The 23,365-nt window shown below is 43.7% G+C and overlaps 2 protein-coding genes across 2 annotated transcripts in view; one reads left to right on the top strand and one right to left on the bottom strand.

The window, feature by feature from the left end:
• The window catches only part of NDRG1 (N-myc downstream regulated 1), a 42,952-nt gene extending 30,915 nt beyond the window's left edge, over positions 1–12,037 (top strand). Inside the window, exons 7-16 of the mRNA XM_074577879.1 lie at positions 956–1,016; positions 1,472–1,558; positions 3,114–3,170; positions 4,080–4,183; positions 4,573–4,629; positions 5,566–5,617; positions 6,375–6,422; positions 7,970–8,005; positions 9,394–9,445; positions 10,173–12,037. Coding sequence (XP_074433980.1) covers positions 956–1,016; positions 1,472–1,558; positions 3,114–3,170; positions 4,080–4,183; positions 4,573–4,629; positions 5,566–5,617; positions 6,375–6,422; positions 7,970–8,005; positions 9,394–9,445; positions 10,173–10,438 — 820 coding nt within the window. The 3' untranslated portion in view covers positions 10,439–12,037. The remainder of the gene's footprint in view (positions 1–955; positions 1,017–1,471; positions 1,559–3,113; positions 3,171–4,079; positions 4,184–4,572; positions 4,630–5,565; positions 5,618–6,374; positions 6,423–7,969; positions 8,006–9,393; positions 9,446–10,172) is intronic.
• A 9,804-nt stretch (positions 12,038–21,841) lies between these two features.
• CCN4 (cellular communication network factor 4) overlaps positions 21,842–23,365 on the bottom strand; it is a 38,917-nt gene continuing 37,393 nt past the window's right edge. The window contains exons 4-5 of the mRNA XM_074573676.1: positions 22,726–22,919; positions 21,842–22,223 (exon numbers count right to left, since the gene is read on the bottom strand). Coding sequence (XP_074429777.1) covers positions 21,924–22,223; positions 22,726–22,919 — 494 coding nt within the window. The 3' untranslated portion in view covers positions 21,842–21,923. The remainder of the gene's footprint in view (positions 22,224–22,725; positions 22,920–23,365) is intronic.

Genomic DNA, 23,365 nt, shown 5'->3' with positions numbered 1-23,365 from the left:
CAGCCTTGGAGAACAGACAGGCTGGACTGTTGGCGGGGGGTTTGCTCTCAGACCAGCACCCCAATTTAGACATTGTTCAGTTGTAACCAACTATTACAGTACCTTGGACCAGTTTACCTCACTGCCTTCTTAAGAGATGTGTTTTTTTAAATGCCAAACATAAGGCACAGGTTGTCAGTTCTGCTCTTGCACTGAAAAAAAATGCTAAAGTGATGTCAGTACCTTGAAAATCAATTAAACTGGAGGATGCTTACAAAGCCTTGATTTAATATTGCTAATAAGAATGAAAACTATCCTCAAGAATTTTCCTAAAAGCATTGTATAACCTGTTTTTCTGAGTGGTTTTGTCTACTCTTCCCTTCCCTGTATTTTCTAAGACCTTGAAGGAGATGCTTTAACACCAATTTCAGTTAATGCAAATATTTGGTTTGTCTCTGCCCTGTTTGGTTATGAAGTTTAAACTTATTCACCCCAATGGCTGGATAGCACGAGAGGTTTCCCTGCCAGCCCCCTGTTAGAGAGGAATCAGCGTCCCAGTTGGATAGCTGTACTGGGGAGGGCAGGGGAGCCTCGGGAGGGGGCAGCTTTGTATTTAGGCTGCAGATTTCAGGACTATATCTTATAAGTTTTTCTGGCAGAGACTAAGCATTTCCTTCCAGGATCAGAACAATGCTATGGTCACTCAGTGTATTTGCTTAAAGATAAGTGAGAACTGCTGCTGCCCTGCGATGCGTGAGGACCAGTGTCCTGCAAATCTGCCAAAACCAAACCAGCTGCTACATCAGGCTCCTCACTGGGGCTGGTGGCATTGCTGAGAGTCCAGGGTTTGCCCGAGCTGCCACCCACCCTTCTGTAGATACACACCGGCGCATGAAAGAGGAAGGCTGCTGCTGAGGGGTTATTTATTTTCAGTGCTGTCTTACTCATTTGTCTCTTCCGTTTTATTGCTGTGCAGGCTGAAGACCGTTATAGGAATGGGAACTGGAGCCGGTGCCTACATCTTAACCAGATTCGCTGTAAGTTTTGTGGAGCTTCCCTAAAGCCTCAGACCTGATTTCCCTGACGCGTTATCGCTCCCGTGGCATGCGCAGAGAATTCCTGCTCTGCTGTGCCCATTTAAGTAAGCAGTCAGGCTTTTAAGCGAAATACCAGAATCCGCGGGATAGCTCATCCAGAAGACCTAGATTTTCCATTTTAAGGCCTGGGCTCTACCCGGTTAATTTGCAGAAGTTTTTTTTAATGGGAGTTCTCTATTTAAACTGAGGGTGGAGAAGTTAAATCTTAATGTTCTCCAGCTGCTCAGTTGAATTGCTTTAATGAAAATTTTTTTTCCATACATACGCTTCTTTTCTGCAATATAAAACTAGATCTACCGCCTTCCTCCCCAGGAGATAATTTGCTAATTTCAATTTTATGCTGACTGTCAAGTTGCAAAGGATATGTGATGAATCTTAAATCTTTTCTGTTGCAGTTAAACCATGCAGAGATGGTGGAAGGATTAGTTCTTATTAATGTAAACCCTTGTGCTGAAGGTTGGATGGACTGGGCAGCAACTAAGGTAAACATTTTTAAGTTAGAAAAATAAATCATACCGTGAGCCTGTCGAACATGAGGAGCTGGGCAAACTTGTGTGTAAGGCATGGCTGCAGACATTGAACATCCCGGACTAATTCCTTTGGGGTTTATTCTTCCACTTGCAAACATACCTCCTGCAGGGCTAGTGATAAAAATAAGTACTTTGAGGAAACAGAAACCCATGGTATAATGGAGCTACTGAGTATGGACAACTGACATAATGGACCAAAGAGCTGGTTGCTGCTGGAGAAAACATGGTTTAAACTGAACATAGGGTAGTTTTGGAAACAACTTTATGCTTGAAGTTTACTTGAAGGAATGTAACATTCAGTTCTTTCTTGTCCATAGCTTTGTTTACCAGCGCAGTCCAAAATATGAACAAGAGCACGGAAAAATGTTCAGAACAATATCTTCCAGGTTTCAATCATCTAGCTGAGTCCTGATGCCAAAAAGACTCAGAAAAGGGCATTAGCTACAGCAACTGTGGACAGATTGTCCATACAACCAGACTTTAAAGTGAAAATGGTCACGTACAAAGAACCTTCTGTTAACTGTATTCTTTTGTATCTCTAAGAAAGATTGCAATGTGGGAAGTCAGGCACTGAGAACTAGTTTCAAAAATCTTGCTGGAACCAGTACTTATAAATAAGTGTAAATGTTACATTACATGTCACTCAGATTTAGCCTGTTAAAACATTTTTCACGGTAAACTGATGGAAGGCACTTTGTATCATTCAGGGTCATGTTTAAGTGAATGGTAGTTGTTATAAACACTCCAAGAAGTACAAAAATCAGTGTGTCATCCTTTATCCACACATAGAATCAATCTGTTGTAAGTGTCTAGGGTGATATTAAATGTAATGACAACCTTATAATACTAGGAAAAACTTTCCAGAGCAGGGATATAACATTCTTTCAAGGCTTAGTTACTCATTTTTTTAAAAATAATTTTTCATACCAGTTTAAGTTTGATCTGGAAGTATACTTAGCAACTGCTTTACATTGAGATGTACCAGTTTACCCATTTTGATTATTTCACCCAGTGTCTCACTGAAATTAAATTCTTCCATATCTGTGGTGTACTCTCTAAAGTATTGCTGACCGTAGGAGTACAGTGGGTGCCCTGTATCCTTCTGTCCTTCCAAAGCAAGGGCACATGCTCTGGGACATGAGCTTTAGGTGCCAGGTGCAAAGTATGGTCAGTGTGGGTCGTTAGGGAGGAGATAGGGCAGTGAGGTTAAATGACACCCATCTGCCTGGTTTGCTTGGCATTCTTGCAGGGAGTGATGCCATGTGTACTTATGCCACCTGTAGTGTGTTCCCTGTATAGCTGTATTAGTAAAGACATCCTATGAGAACGACTCGGATTACACTTAATGGTGTTATAGTTGGACTGGGAGGAAAAAATACCAGTCTAGGATATTGTGCGTACAAGGACAGCAGAGAAACATCCATTGGTCTACTTATGGGTAATTGAAAGGTTTCAGTTGTTCAAGGTTTGTTTTAATATGAGGTATTTAGATAATCTTGCTCTTCAGATTTCAGGTTGGACAAATGCTTTACCAGACATGGTCATTTCACATCTTTTTGGAAAGGTAAGGATGTTCAAAAGATTCCTCTGATGTATTCAGTAATCTGTATTTATCTCCTGGGGCTGGGAGGAAGGGAGAAGCTTTCACTTCAACAACAAAGTTAAACTGTGAGACAGGATTCATACTTGTGTTCCCAGTATTGTGGAGGTGGTGTGCTGCCATGGGGCTTGCTGTGTCCCAACAACTCGAGTGCATCTCAGTCATGACAACTGTAGTATGGGAAGCTCCCTGTTTAGACAGCCAACACTTGTAGAGCGTCATGTTCCGAGCAGGAATACCCCACAGATTTTTTTATACCATAATGTAGTTGTAATTCTGGGAAAGCACTAATGGTGCTCGTCAGTGCAAACCTATACAGTGCTGTACTGTTTTCTGAGGCTACTTTGCTGTGCTTGAAACTGTTAGTAAATGCAATGGAAAACTCCATTCCAGCAGAGCCAGGAACTAATCTATAAAGACTTTAGAACCAAACTGTTTGAAAATGTTAGCAATTGAAGTCCTTGGAGCTTAGTTATTTACTATTGTGAAATTGAGTTGCACATTACATATGTTTGTAAGCTTTCAACATCTGCTTTACCCTGGAAACATTTATTGAGCTTCTCACCCTGAATCTTTTTATGTTTTAAAACCTCACACTTGTCTGACTGTAACCATCTGCACTACAACTACATGTTTTGCAATCACGAGATCTTGACATTACAACATACCAAAGTTTTAAAGCAAAAAATGTGGTACTGCCATCAGTAGCCACAAGTTAATTCTGGGTGACGCCACTGGGTGCTAGAAGTTGTCCCTTCCCTAAAGGTGCACTCCTGCTGTGTAGAGATGAGTCTGATACACGACTGCTGTGCCATGTCTTCAGATCCTTTCAGAAAATAGCCCCTATTCTGAACGATTCTGTCTCCACTGTAGGAAGAGATTCACAGCAACCATGACCTGATCCATACTTACCGTCAGCATATTATTAATGATATGAATCAAACCAACCTTCATCTCTTTGTCAACTCTTACAACAGGTAAATACATTTACCTGATTTCTAACTGGAAACTGTTTTAAGAGGCTGTCCAGCTCTTAGAGCCAGTATTACTTGTGTGATGGAGTTACTTGTGTTCTCCCAGGATAAAGTTCTGCTTGACAGGGCCTTTAGGGATCACAGGTGGTTTTTCTTATGGGAGAAGGACCTTGTGCACTTGTGGGGAGAAAAGACGGTGCAATGGGACTGAACTAAAACTTTGATACTTAAGTCACTTAAGAGTGGTTCTCCATCAGTTGTGGAGGCTACAATATGTATCAGATTAAATTAACATATGTGAGTGCTTGTGCTTTTTCTAAACTAGAAGAATATCAAAGTATCTGTAAAATTTCAGTGTATCAAGAGCCTTTGTCATCTCCATTTTTTTTCAGTCGACGAGACCTAGAGATTGAGCGCCCTGTTCCTGGAATAAATGTTGTCACCCTTCAGTAAGTATTTTATTTCCCACCAGTTCACCTGTAAATGATGTGAGCAAAGAGGTGGGACCTGTGGGTGGGTGCATTGCAGAGCTGTAGCTGAATGCGCTTATGTGCTAGAAAAAGACCTTGTAACTTCATGTAGGAGGTAAGACGTTACTGCAAGTCAGGGGCCACCATTAGAAAGACTTCCCCTCTTCAAACTTTAGAGTTGTATTAGCTGAAATGGAAAGCTAAGTAGTTCCTGTCACTGTGTATCTGTAAACTTGGTCTTACAGAGTAATTACTTGAAAAGTAGATGTACCTTCACCTGGAAATACGTCCTAGTTAATGGAAACTGCAGCTCTGAATGCACTTAGGCCATGCCTATGCAACCAAGATAGCATAAACAAAACTGATTAAAAAAAACCCCACAAAACCAAACCTTCCGGAAGACAGAGCGGGTATGAGAATGACTATCTGTCAGATCTTCTGCTAAGGGCTTTTCACTTATGCCACAACTTGTGCAACGAAACAGTTGTCAAGTCCTTCTCTGCTCAGCTTCTGATGTTTACACACAGGAGACTTTGAGACTCTGCTCTTTTGCCAGTCTGGTTGAAATTGGATAAGACGTCCAAAAGTTGGAGCTCAGGGGGCAGAGGGGTGGGGGTGAGACTTTGGTGATGGTGCCTGCATGCAATTTCTTATAAAACAAGGAATAAGAGCACTCGGAATGGATGATTGCTACAAGGTGGGGAAAAAGACGGGTTTTCAGGCAAGGTGTCAGAGCATGTTGGTAGATCTGCAGTTAATACAGTGGATTTGATATGTATTTAATGTGTCTGGAATACAAAACAAATCATTTTCACACACTTAACTGTCTCATCCTTCTGGCAAAACAAAATGCAGCTTAGGGCAAGTCCGGGACGGATCACAGGGATAATATTGCTTTTGTGTGCTTCCCTGCAGATGCCCCGTCCTCCTGGTGGTTGGTGACAGTTCCCCGGCGGTGGATGCCGTGGTGCGTATATTGAGCCGTGCTTTGCCCCCGTGCTGACGGGCAGGCGAGCCAAGAAGCTGCTCGAGGCCGGCAGAGCTCACGCCCGGGCAGCAACTTCGCTGGCCATCGATCCAGCCCAGCTGGCTCTCCTCTTCCAGACCGCGGGAGAGCTGCCATTAGTTCCTCGCTGTTTGTCCCCTCTTTCTGTGCACCATTATTTAATAGCTACTGCCTTAGGAACAATCGCCACAGCAGTTCCAGTGAACCGCAAATATTTTCCTTTAGAGAGGAATCTGCGGCTGGTATTTTAGCTTGTTCTGTGGTGTTGGAGCTCTGCCCTGGGTCACTATGGAAGCGAAGAGCTTCTTTTTGACCATTATAACGCGCCCCAGATGACTGGGTGACTTCAAATGTTGTGCCTTAACGGGCATGCCCAGCCTGCTGGCCGGTGGCCATATGGCTCCTCACCACTTGGGACGCTACCAGATGACCCCACATCGCAAGATAAACAACACTTGTTGCCACTGGAGTCCCAGAAACAGATAAAAAAAATCTGAAATTCTCATGTACGTGGAAAAGAATACAGTCAGAAATGTGAACTGACCTACTTGAGTTCAAAGAGATATATATATGTATACATAGAGTCTTTATACAGAACCTAAAATACCCAATTTAGTCTGGATTAAGGCAGAAAACAAGATACTTAATCTGTTTTCATCCAGCAGTTCATAATTAAAATCTTGTGTATAATGCCTTATGCTGCTGTTCTTTAATACAGGTTGAATGCAACTCAAAGCTGGACCCAACAAGGACCACACTTCTGAAGGTAATAACGTAAGATGGGTTTTTTTGAAAATAAACATTCCCCTCATTTAAAATCAGTTAGATTAACTAAAAAAAAGCAGAACCAGAGTGATGTGCTGCAGTACAGATAACGCAGTGAGAATCCAGTTCTGATGTGGAAAGGCAGTTCCTTCAGGGTAAGAGTATCTTAGTGGGATAAATGAGACTAGGGGCTTCTTGTCAAGGTTAACAACAGGGAATTTCTCAGTTCCTCCATTTTAAAATACTAAGGGTGAGACTTGAAAGGCTCAGTATTTCACATACCCATAATGAATTTGACTAGAGCTGGCAAAGTTGATCTTGAGGTATTTTGAAAGGTTTGAAAAAAAGCCATCGGCAGAGTGGAAGTGCAAACCAGCCCGTACTGTTCCGCGGCTCGCCTGTCCCTCAGCAGTAGGGTCAGATGAACAGACGTCCGATCTATCAGCCGTGGGTTTGTCATCCTGCCTTTTATGTGGACACGATCCAGGACTCTCTTATTTTCCAAAAACTTGATAAAATATACTTCCAAACAGCAAAACATTGTGCAAAGGCTGTGGTGGATACTTGGCATTCAGAGCATGGGTGCAATCTTCAGCTCATTACTGGTGAACTAAAATGCAACGAGTGTAATAGCATGCAAACAGTGAAACAAGTTCGTTCATGTTTCTGCTGAGAACTTTTACTGTATCTCTCTTTATTGAGCCGATCAGTGAAAATGGTAATATACAATTATTTTTAAATGCTTTTTCCTCCTGATGTTGAGGAGTTACACTGCTGACCTACCGCATGGAGAGGGCAGGCTCACCCTAAGAAAAAATCTGACACTATCTCAAATCCTCTATCAGTGGCCAGCCTTTGCTCAGGCCAGGGATACGCCTGATGCCAGACCCTGCTGCAGGGCTGTTTTGCTGCTAAGTAATCCTAGATAGGATTCGGGGTTTCCTGTAATTCACAACTCAACTGTTTTCAGCTTGTGGTGTTCCTTGGAACAGGACTGTTTTTGTTGGGTTGGCTTTGAGGGGTGGAGTGGCAGGAAAAATGAAGTGCTCCAAAAATATTGCATGCACTCAAGATAGCTTTTGTAATTTGGCTTTCCCTGCTTCCCTTGGCGAGTCAGGCTGATGCTTGCCATCCGCAATCTCAGCAAATCGTTTTTCCCTCTCACCGCTGAGGCTTAGGTGTTTGTTCTCTCTCCCCTGTTTGTCATTCAGGTCAGTACCAAGTAATTCAGAGCTGAGCTTGTAACCAGGACTAATAGGCTAGTTTCTAAGAAACTGGTAATCACTGCCTAGCAAAAAACATTTATTTGTGGCTCCAGCTGATGCTTTGCCTCAGGGTCAAGACACTTTGAGGTTTTCTGGGGTGCAGTCGTAGCTTTTATAAACGTTTATCTGCTTGCTTTGGTGCCTTCATCTCCACGTATGTTACTCGCACAACAAAAGGAAATGTTTTTCTGCCAGATAGCTAAAAAGGTCATTTTAATATATCCTGAGCATAAATGAGTTCCTCTGGCGTGACGCTAACTGGGTGTTCTCATCCCCGTTTCAGATGGCTGACTGCGGTGGGCTCCCTCAAGTTTCCCAGGTAGGATTTGGCTGACAGAAATCCTACTAATCCTGTTCTGCAGCGTGTCAGACGGCAATAAATGGGTGTTTTCCTGTAGGGTACTTGCTGTTCCCAAATGTCAGCCAAAAGGATGGTTATGATTTCATGAATAATGATGTCAATCGGTCATCTGAGCTTTCTTTTTTCTTGAAAGACCAATGAAGTGCAAAATTAAGATTGGGCGGGGATATTATTTCCACTAATTAAGTCTTAAGCGAGTCAAGGTCTGAGGTGGGAATGCGGAGGTATTATTTTATGCCTATCTACTAAGCTAACACGGATTAGGGCTTGAGCACTAGTGTTTTAAAAACATATTTATTGGGGCTATTTATAGTATAGATCAGGAAAGTGGGAGGCAGGAAATAACAACGCTGTGTTCTTGCATACACTGACTCGGCTTGACTGAGAATGGACTGGAGTTTCAGAAATGTATTTAGGCATAAATTCCAAGGCTGCTAATAAAAGCAGGCTGGGAAAGTTAAACTTTACCTATGCTCTAGTGTTGCTTCACTTAAAGAGCTGACCTGTAAGTCAACTGTAGAACGCGATGTTTTCTAAACATATTTCTAAGCAATATAATGTGTTCATAAACTTAAGGAAAAAAATTGATTTGTAATTACCTGCAGCTGAGAAGTCCCTGTACAGGCAGTGTGGGTGCTCTAACGGTGGGGAGGGGGGAAAAGGCTTTTTTAAAGCCACACAGGAGTATGTGCATTGCTTCTGTTATACGGAGTCCATTCTTTGCACTGATTCAGGTAGAATTATAGAAAAAATATAGGCAATATTGGCATGTGCAGTAATTGAGATTGTGAGGCTTATTTGGCCACTGTGTCGGCAGCTGAGAGAAATACTGAGTGTTTCATTGCAAGAATGTCAGTCGCAGGCAGTTGTGCTTGTGTGTATTCCTGCTGAGATTTTTTGCCTTATAAACATCACTTTCAGCTCTGACTAGCTAGATTTGTTCTCTGCTGATTAGGAATTGCTCAGTTACTGACCCTGTATGAACTGCCTCGTGTATTTAGTGAGGCCAGTAGTTTTACATGGGCTCACCTGCCTCAGTAACTGCACGAAAAGTTTTGTCTAGGCTTAGATCAATTTTAGTCTGGAAATCTCATTCTCAAATGCATCTATCCGTTTGGTAAAATAATGGGGCAGGGGAGCAGACTCAAAAATAACGGCGCAGGGGAGCAGACTGGGGAGGGGAATGGTGGAATCCTCTCGTGTTAATGAAATTTTCAGACACTCAGTAGAACCCAGAAAATATTTAAGATGTCCCTGTTACAAGAGGGCATCTATGGCATCTATAACATTGTAATGCAACTATCTCACTGGGCACTGCATATAATAATACTCTCTTTCTTTTGCAGCCTGCCAAGCTCGCAGAAGCTTTCAAATACTTTGTTCAGGGAATGGGATACAGTAAGTATCAGTTCTATGGAATGGGTCACCTGGCTACCAAAGTTTGTTGGGCATCAAAGCACCAAGAGAGTCTTATGATCCCAGATGTGTGATCTTTTCCCTGTTGGATATGCATTTTTAAGGGGAAAAAAAAAAACAACCTGTGGTGTCTGAGTGAAGGGTTTTCAGACCAAATTATGTTATAAAATACTAGACAGCTTTGTAGACAGCTTATACCCACAAATACCTGCTTTACTATCTTGATATTTTTAAGGTGGATGTTTGTAATGGTGTCCCCTAATTGCATCACAGGAGATGATTCATATGCTGCGCATGACATTTAAGTTGTAGTTCAGAGACTTCTTTAATTTGTAGTTTTTTGTCCTTCCTGTATGCGCTTCTGACAACTGCTGTTGTGTGGATGCATTGCTAGCCTGGGCTGGCCGCAAAGGTTAAACATCCGAAAGTAATGGGAGATCTGATGAGTCTCTTTAGTTTTCCTCTGGTTTGTTGCAGCCACAGCAATGTGCCATAAAGCTCTGTCTTGAATCCCCCAACCCCGGCCACCAATTTTGGGCTCCTTAACTGTATTCCTGGAGCAGTGGTACTCTTCTACACTTGAAGCTACCACGAAAAGTATATATTCAACCCTGAAGGCTTCTCCGGGGGTGGTGAGGGCTGGAGAGGAAGGCAAGGGCTGTCTTCCAAGCCAACGAAGCAAGGAGTTAATGAACGACTCTTCTTCCAGTCCCCTCTGCTAGCATGACCAGGCTGATGAGGTCCCGCACCGCTTCTGGCTCCAGCGTAACCTCTTTGGAAGGACAGAGGAGCCGGTCTCACACCGGGGAAGGCACGAGGAGCCGGTCTCACACCGGAGAGGGAACAAGGAGCCGATCCCACACCGGGGACGGTGCCAGGAACCGCTCCCACACAGACACACGCATTGAGCTGACGCCGAACTCGGCAAGCAATGCTGAACAATCAAGCCCTAAGTCCATGGAAGTGTCCTGTTAGATGGCCGTGGGAGGTTTAAACTGGTCACAGTGTGAAAAAGTAATGGATGCCCCCTGTGTATCACAAAAAACATAACTGGTATTAATCTCAAGCTATTCTCTAGGATGAACTCTGTTCACCAGGGTCTGACAGGGACCAAAGAAAAGAAGCATCTCATTTGCTCTGTCGTTATTCTTGTAACTCAGACAGTTGCTGCTATTGTGCCCTCCTTCAATGGATGCCAAATTCTAAAGGATACTTGCCAAAAGCTGATGTGGTTGTAAACACTTCAGAATCAAACCAGACTTGCTTAAGATCCTCCTTTAAAATCAAAGCTGTTACATGCCCCTGTATCTCTTATTCTCTTTCAGTATACTGGCACAATTTGAGATGAGTTTCAAAGAGGGGGAGAAAAAAAATCACTATTATAGTTGGCTTTTAAAGAAGGAAACAAAACAAATGTGTTATGGCCTCATGTTGAAGCTGGAGTTGAATTCATTGTATATAGCTTGACTTCAAATGATAGAGAAGTTAATGTATCGTGCATTTATAGGCCTTCTAATTCATTAGTATTCAAGCCTGTTTTCCTATGTACAATAATATACTACTAAAATAGGCGATTTTAATGTGACTTTGAGATGAACTAAATCTTTAAGCTTTTCTATTTCACTTTTTTGAGATTTAGTTCCAGTCTTCCTTTCCTTCCCCTCCCCTCCCTCCTAGACCCTAAAACCCGCTTAGTCAAATGAGGACAGGATTTAAATTTAATAAGCAAGGTAGCATTTCCTCTTTGGGGTCTTGGGCTAAAGGGTTTACCATACTGCAAAAGTTGGTGTAGTTGTAACAAGTAGGGTAGCTGTACATGCCAGCGAAGCAGCAACAGCTTGATTTTTCCTTCAGACAGCTTCTTATCTTTGCAGCTCAAGTTTTTGTGTCCAGCACAATTGTGATAAATTTGGAATTCTGTAAGCGAAGCCAGATCCAGCTGTTCTTTGTCAGGAGAGATGAATAACTGTGGGATGGCATGTAATTAGATACTGTACATTGAACTGCCACTAATTACTAGATTTGAAACTCTGATGAGATCTCACTGGTGCTGAGAAGCGTATTCCACAAAGTGGTGGTGCGGCAGCACTGTATCTGTGAAATACAGTGTTCAATGGCTGCATAAATGTAATGGTCTGCTGGTTCTGCATCTTCACGTAGCTTCCTGACACTACGGGTTACTTTCATTGATGTTAGTGGGTTGATACCTTTTTGACGGTCAGATTCTCGCAGTCGGGTGTTCTGAAGGTTGTCCTTGCATAGGTAGTGGGACAGGATTTCCCAAGCTCCAGTGCGTACCTGCTGCATTGCAGTCCTCACACAAACAAGAAAACTCAAATGCCGAGCAGTTAAATAGCAAATGTTAATACTTTGGGATTGCTTGTTCAGAAGAACACGGTCTAGATTACTTTATATTGACTAACTTCAGCTCTTGTGTAGAATATCTGTAACAGTTTGTGGGAAGAAAAGACAATTTCCAGAAAGAATAAAGCTATTGTGTAAAGTCTATCAAGAAAAGTTTCTTAATGAAGTATTTGTATTTATTTCAAAACAAATAAATTTGTAACTTTGCAATGTCTGGTGTCTTAATGTTTTACCAGGAGTACAATAGTCTTTCTCAGTGGGGGTGTGTTCTTGACACCCCTTTGTATGAATGAAATCTTTTTTCTTTTGCGCATATCTCTGCCCTTCCCTACTTTTGTGCTCAGAGCTTTTTTTTTTTTTTTTTTCCCACTCCAGCCTACTATTTATACTGAGAAAACACAACACACTACAGTACTAGGTGTGACTGGCTATTCAAAGTACTAAAGGATAATTTGGCCCTAACAAATGCATAACAAAATTGAGGGCTTGGTATGGAGTAATGTTCATTTGCTGTTTGAAGTTTTCTTTTTCTCCAGAGATCGAGTACCGTGTAATGCATAGATCTGGGATCTGTCTACTGACTTCCTCACTGGAGTTGGTGCCATGCTCATTGCATCCTTTCTATTCTCAATCTGATCTGTAAATCCACTAATGTGTGACATGTTCCCACTGATGTTTGGAGGAATTTGGGCCTCTTGACTGAAATTGCAGATGCCACTCTGAGTTTCTAAAAGCTGTTCTTTTTGGACCTCTTGCAAGACTCTAACTTCAGAAAAGTAGAGTAAAGCTTAACCTTTCACAAATAAGTTTTGAAAAGACTCCCCAAATACAAGACAGACGGGAATGTAAAGGTTCAGGAAAGAATTAAAACATTGTTTTGTTGCTGTCCTTAAAGCAGAAGTACAGTTGTCCTTTTTCACATTAAGCTTCTATTTGTCTCGGTGGTTTCCTGTTAAAAAATTGCAGCTTTTTGTAACTTGAGCAATACCTGCCCTTCCCGGGGAAGCATCCCTCTGTGGGTTTGGAGGCTCCCTTTGTGTGTTCAGCATGGGGAGTCGGTAGAAAATAACAGAGCCTGGTCACCAAAATGGTTTTGCTGTGCTTTCTGCCTTGGGACCTTCGGGAGGAGGTGGTGCTCTTACCTAGTGACTGATCTACCGTGCTGGGGTTTTCAGGGACAGGTGGGTGTGTGGCTGTGCTGAAACTATTTTGAGCTGCTCCTTTCTCACGTATCTCAAAAAATCCTGTGATAGGAAGAGGCAAAAGCAAATATTTGGCATGTCTGAGCCAAGGCTTTGCTAGATGTGATGATTCAGCAGTTGTGATTGGACTGATACCAGTAAAAAGCTTGATTTGGTCAACCCCTGCCTGTGCCAGCACCAGTGAAAACGGGACGAACCTGTGCCAACTCATCTTACAAAAGAAGGGCAAAGTTAGGTTCTTCGCTGAGCTTTTCTGGGAATGGCTAATCATTCCTTCCACAAGGACACCATGGTGTGCCTGTCAAGCCCAGGCAGTTTATTTTTGTTTAACGGGGAGGAACGCATCCAAGCCTCCTTGCAGCACAAAGGCATCTGCGAGCACTTTGGAGCAGCGAGGAGTTGCTAGGACCACTATAAATGTCAGCTTTGCAACAAAAAGTATTCATTTGGCAAGGAACAGCGTGTACCTGTACAGAAAAGCTGGAGGACAGCACAGCAGAGTGGTGTCTTACCTTTTACAAGGAGTTATGACACCTCTTTTCTTGAAGTGCTGGTCTCCTGGCACCTTAAACTTGTTCTGTAACTGAACAGTTGCAAGTGGCTTGCAGATTTATTAGAAATTTTTATAAAAAAAACCTTCCTAGAGGTTGCAAATGCTGAGTTCTGCATTATTCTTAAAGACAGAGTTAGCCTGGATACTGTAGTGTCATTAAACCAGAAAATATGAGCTGGGGTTTCACCTTTTTCTCAAAGGATGAATGGCCACCATGGAAAAAGGACGTCCTGTGGCATAGAGGAGACTGCGATTGGGTAACAGGAGGTTTCCAGAAAGGAAACAGTTCACTCCTCACAGTGATTTTGGGGTTATAAAAAGTGGAAGAGGAGAGAACGGGCTCTCAGGGACCAAGAAACTTCCTGATTGCACTAACATATCTCAATACCAAACCTTCGCTGTAGCGGTGCTTTTCAAAACCGCTAGCAGAAAGGATGTCGTTGCTGAAATCTGAGTCTTTCCCACCTCAGCCTGCGCCTCAACATCTACTGTACAAAATCTGGCTAAACTTCAAGATGGCTTTCCCCTCCCTGTCCTTGCAGAGGAGGAATGGGAGAGGATGTGCCAATATCATGCCGTCGCAGCAGGACTGTTGTGCTGAAGGATGCTGCTTCCCTCTTTAGAAGTCTCTAGAGACTAAACAGCTGGAAACTTTAGCCTAGATGTGTTTTGGGGGTTTATGATTAATGTCATGTGTTGCAAGAGATGGACTGAGCTGGAGAGAAAACAGTTTATAGCAAAGCTGCTTATTTTTTCTCTCCAGTGCTAGAATCCTCTTCCTGTCTGTTTTTGCATCTTGGGCAGAGTATTTGTTGCAATCCTCAATGTGCCGGTAACGCCGTCTGTTGTTTCTACCAACACAACACATTGAGCAGTGTCTCCCAAGTGCTGCTTGCAACTTGGTCCTCCCCCTTCCCACATGCTGTCTGCTTTTTTTTGCACCATTTTGCACCATTTCACATTCACTGTAACTCAAAGACTCTCCCGGTCTGTGTATACGAACAGCTGTTTTGATGTGTGGATTTAGTGTTTCCACTGAGCCAAATATAGGCTTTATGTTGATAGCTGATCACCGCTACGCCTAATGTTTAAATAACTGAGAGAAAGGATGTCAGGGTATTTTAGGAGATCAACCCTTCCCCCTCAGCCCTTTGTAACAGACAGACACAGCCTCTCACTGTTTCTATCTATTGCTTCATTAAGGGCTCTATTCATTTTATAAACAACACAGCTGCTGACCAGTGCTTGGGGGAAAAAAAAGGAAAGAAAGAAAAAAAAAAGGCTTCTGATTACAACCGCCAAACAGTTCAATGTCTGTTCCCTGCAACTCAGCGTGGGGATCGTTTTCTCACCCAGCACCTCCTGGGGCTGGAGAAGAGTTGTTATTTGGATGTAATTAAAGAGACAGCCCCCCATCTTGCATGTTTTTGGCACTGGTGGCTGTGGGATATACCCCAGGCACTGGATGTAGACATGAGTGTGCATCTCTAGAAGAGCCCAGGGGTTGGGAAAGGGGATAGCAGGCAGCTTTTCCTTCCCAAGCAGCACCACCACACTGAGCTGTGACCCGCAGCAGAAAAAATATCCTTGTGTGACCCGCCACTCTCTGCAATTGCTTATGGCTGAAGTGGATTATGGTATTCAGGTCAGGGTCAGTGCGGGAAGGGGACTGGGGGAGGGAAGGTCTGTTTGCAGGGTGGCTGCACTCAGGAAGGGCTAGGGCGGCTCCAGGCGAAGCCTACATGAGCAGTGGCACTCAGATGACCTGGACTTTGTAGCTCTTGGCTCTGTGCGTGTGTGCATGTGTACAAGCTCTGGGGCCACCAACATAAGAAGGGCATGGACCTGTTGGAGCTGGTCTAGAGGAGGGCCACAAAGATGATGAGAAGGGTGGAGCACCTCTGCTATGAATCCAGGCTGAGAGAGTTGGGGTTGTGGAGCCTGGAGAAGAGAAGGCTCCAGGAAGACCTTATAGCAGCTTTCCAGTATCTGAAGGGGGCCTACAAGAAAGATGGAGAGGGATGTTTTACAAGGGCATGTAGTGATAGGACAAGGGGTAATGGCTTCAAACTGAAAGACAGTAGATTTGGATTAGATATTTGGAAGAAATTTTTCACTCTGAGGGTAGTGAGGCACTGGAATATGTTTCCCAGAGAAGTTGTGGATGCTCCATCCCTGGAGGTGTTCAAGGCCAGGTTGGATGGGGCTTTGAGCAACCTGGTCTAGTGGGAGGTGTCCCTGAAACCCCCATGGCAGGGCGGTTGGAACAAGATGACCTTTAAGGTCCCTTCCAATACAAACCATTCTATGATTCTCTGTGTGTGTGCAGGTCCCCATGAAGGTCAGCACCCTGCTCCCAGCAAGATGGGCAGAGAAGGTCTGGTTGCCAGGCTGTGATTTTGCCCCATGTGGTGGACCCATCACTGCTGTGGGGCACGGCCAACTTGCTCGTAGGGCTTGGCGAGCCTGCCCCACAAAAAGGTGCCCCCCAGCCCCTCACACACTGGTGGGATGCATGCAGTCTGACCCCTTTGCCTTACCTCAGGCCTACACTTGCATCTCCCTAGCTAGGAAATTGTTATTTATTGATTGATTGCACTGTGTTTTAATAATAACCAGTGACCAAATCAAAGAAAATCAGTTCTTTATCGCCAGCTGCCAATGTTGAACTTTGATCCTTCCATGGTGAGTCCTTCCATGCTGCTCATGCAGGGTAGATCTCACAGGGGCAGAGCCTGGCACAGTTGCCACAGGGCCAGCACTTCATTTGGAAAGTGCAAAGTATTTAGGAGATGGTGGGTTTCCCAGACTAGTCCAAATGTGGTGGCTGAGAGAGCTGCCAGGAAGCCCTTTATGTGCAAGCCCACATGTGCAAGTAGAAGACACAGAGGCCAAATGGGACTTTTGGTGCCTGTAGAGGCAGCAAGAAAACGTGCTACCCTTGCTGAAGCTATCGCCAGAGGACACAGCTGCTGGAATGTGCTTAAAAATGCAGAGGACTTCCCTTCCCAGCAAAAGAAAAACCCACACTGAAGGAAAAGGCTGGGAAGAGGGTGCTTTCCTGGTAGCCATAAGCAAGCCCAGCACAGACCCACCCCTGAGCAGGACAGGAGGCCACTCTAAGTGTTTAAATTCCTACTGAGGCAGGTAACCTACTCCAGACTGGAAGGAAAACTTGATTTGGGGGAAAACTCTGTGTTGTATTTTTTCCTATAATTAAATGGTAGAATCCTTACTGGGGTTAGCTGTGAGGATCTGTAAATGCAGGGATATGGAATAATTATTCTTTAATTTAAATGTTTTTCTCCATGTCTTTAATAACCTTGTTTGAACAATTTCTGTCTCTGTGGCTGCTGCAAACAGGTTACTCTGCAACCTCTCAAGGGAGCTGATAAAGACATGCTTATGCAGGTTGAGTAACACACTCCACTTTGCTCAAAGGCTTCTAAACAGGCTATTCCCAAGTCCAGTAAGAGTGCTGGGGAAAAAAAATAATCAAACCCTAGAGCCAGAAACAGACCAGCAAACAAGGACATGTGAGTTGGGGAACACATGAATTTCCAAAGCTGCCAAAATATTCACACTTAAGGAAATGCTCCCATAGCATCCTTTTTTACCACATTGCTGGCTCTTTATTTTTATTTTCATGTGTCCTTCAGTTCAGGGCTTTGTCACACATTTCAAACACATACTTGGACATTGGCCAGGCGAGGAGATTGGAAAAGGAAAAGAAATGTCAGTGGCAAACATATTTCACCTTCTTTTGCTTGCCTAAGTTTCTAAATGAGGTGTCAGTCACAGATTCATTAATCATTTACCACTTATGAGGTTATTTAATATCTTCAAAGCGTAGCAGCAGCATGCCACCTATAAAACCTCACCATGATGCTGTACGAACAAGTAATACGTGTAACATAGTTGCTATGACTCAGACTGACACTGCCAAACCAATCTGGTTTTCCCATTAATTTTTCATATATTTCAGCATATGAAGCTTACAGAAATAACTCTATAGAGCTGCTTAAATTGGAAAGTCACAGTTTGAAAAGGTATGTGCATGGATATGTCCCTGTGGTTAATGAGAGCACTCTGTCTCCATCGGTTTAATAAACTGCTTGTCTTAAAATTCCTTCAAAAAACTAGGAGAAAAAAGAAATCTCTGGGTTTAATTTCCAAGATGACACAGTGTGTCTGAATATTGTGGTCTTCCTGGAATATTACGCATACACAGCACAATCCTAGTGAGCACGTCAAAAATAAAGCAATGGCACTACACCCTGTTTCCACTTGCATGCATGCTGAATGTAAAGGCATCTTTATAAGTCACATTCCTGCTTCTTTTCATCCTGCAGTGGGTGGCTATCCTGCTTTCTGGGGCTCCCAAACAGGGCAGCTTTAGCCACTCTACTGACCTCTGGTAAAGCCCCTACAGAAGGCAAAGGGATATGGTCACTGGAGCTAGCTGGAGTCTTGCCGTTCATATCAGCATGAGCCTACCCTCAAAATCCCATTTGCAATCCTTGTTCCAGCCTGCAAAACCAACAAGATAATTGGCATGAGCAGGACGTGTGTCAAACTCTCTCGGCTTAGCCTGGATTGCAAAATTGTCCCTCCAATCCTTTCTCAAGCATTTCCCTGGACTGTTGCATCAGAGGGTTCTAGCACCAGCTCGGAGCCTGGTATCTCCTCAATGGTATTATTGTTGGTTTCTTGGATGATGGTACCACTTTCAGGTCCCAGCAGAGACCTGGGCCCATTGTACAGGGCACTATACAAACGTACAGTGAGCATCAGTTCCTGCTGGAGGAGTTTTCACTCTCAACAGAGTCAATGAACAGTAGGGCTTTGTTGTTTTTGCTCCAAAGAATTGAGGAAAAGCGAAGCAAAGGGCTGTATCCACGAAAGCCTTTGAAGATCTAGCTCCTTAATGTATTTAAACAGTAAGCATAAAAGTACTTTTGCAAAGATACATGATTTGCCCAAGCACACAGGGAGCCAGCGAACCAAACCTAAAGGCTAATCTATTGCCTTGGTCTTACGGCTAATCTTCTTGTAAACATCCGTTAAAACAAAGGATCTCTAATGCACCACAAACTGCAAGTCAAGTCCACTGGCTACAAGCGTTGCTCTTTCCCTTTCAGTGTCACCAGACAGACAAGCAGTTGTACAAGGAGTAGAGCTAATAAGTCTTTGTATCCTATAGATTTGTGTCCAGAGTCCCCAGAAACTCCTTTACAACAGTGTAACCACAATTATTCCCCATCCGTGATGCCTTCAGATCTCCCTCCTCTGTGGCTGCTTGTTTCCAACTGGTGCATCTGTTCAAACTCCCTTAATGTTACTGTTGTGGTTGGGTCATGCTGCAGATGCGTTGGCTGCCTGGCAGATGTGCATGGGCTTGGTAGGATCAATGTGGTGGGCCTCTCCCCTCTCCTGCTATTTTATTTCATTTTTTATTTCAGGACTTGCAATGTTTCTGAGATCTTTACTCTTCTGCCTACTTTGACATTTCCTGCAAAGGCACTGACAGACAGACAGACAAATGGACGGCACAATTGTGTGTGACTTGGTCCCTTAGGAAACCAGGCTAGAAACAGAAACATCTTGGGTGCGTTGGGCGGGATCTGTGGTTTCCAGGCATTCACCTCACTAAAAATCGACACGCACTGGAGCTGTGGTCATGCATTAGCTTACAATAGCTTCTTTCATCTCGCAATGAAAACTGTGTTTCAGCCACGGCAGCTTTTGATTACAGTGGTTACAACGTTAGCTAATTGCAAAGCAAAGCAAGCCTATTAAGTGCCACAATTTTTGGGTATGTCTTCTGATCCTGTTTTCTTGTGGCCTTATGTGTACATGTAAGACAGTGAAAAATTGACTATACATATAAACACACACTATATACACACTATATTTTATGACCCACACACTGCACTGTAGGAGTATGTACATGTAAATATACACATATATATTATGGACCTGTTCATATATGGTTTTATATATAATATTATATACAACATTTTATAAATGCATGCATATAGTATTTTATATGTGCATATACATACATATACATATATGCATGTATGTATGTGTATATTTGTATATATGCATATACAGTACATATATACACACACACATATATATGGTGTTTTAAGATGGGCCAGAACCCGAACACAGGATTCCAAGACATGCTTAAGGGATCATATAAAGAAAGAGATCCTACGACGGATTCCCTACCAAGCACCTCAATATAAACCACCTTCCTTTTTGGAAAACATGGTCAACTTCTTCATATGTTCCCTTGGACCTCTTTTTACCAAGTGAAGGAGTTTAGTGAAGTGCTGAGCTCTCATTTGGGTGGAGGTGCACAGGTCAGATGTGACCTCTCCTGTCACATCATCCAGGCCAAAGACAGTCGTGAGGCTGAATCTTGCAAAGCGCCAGTGTCCTCAGGTCCCTCATCACCAGAGGAACAAACAGGAGAGGTGCGTTGCACCCACACTGGAACATGCAGACAGGGATCACCCTTCTTTTCTGCCCCTGGGGATTTCAGGGAAGCTTCGAAAAAGAAATAGTAAAAGCTTTGAATTAAGGAATGACCTTGCTCTATCAAAAATGTATAGGTGAAAAACTTGTATACAAAGATGTTACTGAAGTTAATGGTCTTTCAAATATACAGCATTTCTCATAGATGTTTTTACATAGGGATTGCATTATTTTCAGCCTGCTCACAAGAAGCTTTAATTTATCATAGCCAGAAAGATTTATGTCTCCTGGGAACTAATCTAGCTTCCTCTGGGTTATCAAGATGAAGACAGACAACTTGCCAACTGGAACTAAAGCAAAATAAGTGACTGATTTAAAACAGTTACATCATCTGAATTTCAGTCCCATGCTGATCCAGTCTGCGGTCCTTGTGTCACTCAGCAGATCTGCTATGCCACCAGGGATTTTGCAAGCAGAGACTACAGTTCCCCATACAGAAACACATTTCTACTGCTCAGCTCTCCCAAGTGAAGCACCAGCAAACATACCATGGTACCAACAACTCACTGAAGAAAAACTGGCTCCAGTATGCTTCAGCGATAAGAAATTTATTGGTTGGAAAGGTAATGGCAGGGTTTTTTTCTTCTCTTAGCTGACATTTACATGTGAAACCACTTCTGCAGAAAATGTTTACATTGATGTTTACCCTAAGCAGCAGCCCAGTTGCAACTGATGCACCAGAAGCTATGCCAAGGGTTGTCCTCCCATTTTGCACCCACTCATCCACAGAGCTAATAGTAAGCCTAACATACATCTCCTTTCTCTATTAGCATGTGTCTCCTTTCCTCCACCCCAGCCATGCAAAAGGAAGGTATGTGTCACTGGCAAGGTGGCAGTGGGAAGCAGGACCTGTGTGCTGGTAACACCACAGGGAGGAGGAGCTGCTGGTTCCCAAGCACAGACCACACCGTTTCTATGTGAATAAACGGGCCTATGAGGTCTTGTCCTTCATCTCGCTTTCTTCAGGTCTGCAGAGCTAACCTACAAGCAGTATGTAACGCATGAGCAAGAAGATCTATTTTGAAAATACGAGCTCTGGGGTGGTCATTTTGGATTCAGAGCATTCAGGCTGATGAAGATCAGAGCTGGTAAAGAAACTGTAAAAATATCCCTGGTGCAAGAGATCAGGGTGAGCCCAAGGAGAGCAGGACACAGAGGATCTTTGTCCCATCCTAGTGAGGTGAAACAGAGACTCCTTGCACAGAGATTTAAGGAGAAACCCTAGGTTCTTCCCATGAACTTCACCATGGAGTGGGATCTGACTGACAATGACAGAGGGAGAATTTCTAGGACAGATCTCAGTGTGACAGAGACCAGAGTCTAGTCTTGAGGGTCACCAGCATCAAAGACTGAAGTCTGATGTTGAAAATAAAACATATACGCCAATGCTCATGTTCCAGCTTAGACCACGTTATTCAAGAAATGACAGTAATGATGTCTGAGGCTCATGTTTAAGCTACTGACAGCCATATTTTTGCTGTCATATTAGTGTACTGTTCTGTCCTTTGGGCAATTAAACTGCTGGCCTAATAAATGGCAGTCCCAACAGGACTGTCATTTATGTCTGGAATCTGTGCATAGAGGAATTTCTGGCTGCCATTAATGGATAGAGATCTGAGTTGAAAACCCTGCTTGTTCAAGGCCTCTCTGAAAACAGTGTGGCAAAACAAGGAGATTTGACATCCTAACTCAGGAAAAAAACAAATTGTACATTGGCAGTGGATGAAAGATTCTCCTTTTATTTTAAAACCTCTGTAAAATCAGAGCAATGGGTCAATTCCAGCATTCAGCCAATTCAATTAGCGATTTCAGAGTAATCGTGGTAATGCGCCAAGTCGGCAAAGATGTCATTTGGGTTCTTGCAGTTCAGGTTGCAAAAACAAGCATTGATCCACAGGATTTTCCAGGAAAACTCAGTTCCATCTGGGCACTGAAACCTCACTTCAATAGTCTTGGACTTGTAGGGTGTGCAGCACCTGTTGTCTGTGCAGACGCCGCAATATTTGGGTCTGTATGGACTTTTGCTCACACATCCTGAGATGGTGTAGTTCGTTGGTTCATTGGCCCTGTAGACAGCCAAGCACTTCTTCCCAGGCTAGATCAGAGAGGAACAGAAAAAGAGACAGGTTAATATTCATTGCTGACACAGGTAGGACACGCAAAGCACCTTCCCAATATTTAAAGGGTTTTGAAGCATTTTACAGCCCTGATCTAGAGGGTGTGGCAGTTTTACACATTTAGACATATGCACCCAGAAGCTGCAAGCAGGATACTTGCAAAACACAGTTCATAGCCTTGATCAGCAGTGAAGCATTGCTTTTCCACTAGCTGAGTCATAGGTCTGTCCAAACTAACAGTGAGTGCCGTGGGCTTGGCTTGCCTTTCCTTGCAAGGACCTTTTGGCTGGAATTACAGCTCTCAGGGGAAGGTTTTCATATCAGTGTGTGGTAGTACAGGGAGGACACGTTTTGGACCTCTCTGCAGCACAGTAAATCCATGTGGAAGTGCAGCCCTCAGAGGACTGAATGCTGACGAGCAAAGGCTGACCCCGTGTCCAGGCAAAGCTCAAGGGGTGCATTGAGAAACTGAGTCCCCACCTTAATGTGCTTGGTTATATCCACCTCGCAGGGTCGCATGTTGCACAGGCGGCTTTCCTTCAGGAGCCGGCACTGGTCGTTGTCATTGGATATCCTGGTGGAGATGCCCAGCCCGCAGGTCTTTGAGCAGGGACTCCAGGGTGAGGTGTGAACGATGCAGTTCTTCTGCCAGGCTTCGTCCTCTCCCTCGTACGCTGCAGAGACCAGATTAACCCCACATTATTCAGCCAGGGCAGCTTTCCATATTAAACGCCCTCTCCCCAGCTCATTACGCATTCAGGCCACTAACCCAAATAATTAAATCACAGCGAAGTGGCTCAGCATTCCTGTGAACTGCCTCATCCCACCCCCTTTGCCACTGACCTACTTGTGTCAGACCCTCCAGTGCTGTGAGCGCTCGGGGCCAGGGCTTGTTTCTTGTGCAGCATCGCACAAGGGGGTCCTTGTCTGGGACCCCCAGGTGCTGCCACAATACAAACACTTAATTACAGAGGCCTGCGCCAACCAGTGCAGAAAAGGGATGAGAATCTGATCTCACCGTGAAGGTTTATTTCTGAGCCCATTCAATTGATTCTCTGTAGCAGAAAGTGGCTGACAGTCTTTGCTGGATGGCCGAGGGGCTTGGGAAGCAGCCACAGCC

This window comes from Larus michahellis, chromosome 2 (genome assembly GCF_964199755.1).
Source record: "Larus michahellis chromosome 2, bLarMic1.1, whole genome shotgun sequence".
Classification (NCBI taxonomy): Eukaryota; Metazoa; Chordata; class Aves; order Charadriiformes; family Laridae; genus Larus; species Larus michahellis.
This window is presented reverse-complemented; position numbering and strand designations above follow the sequence as displayed.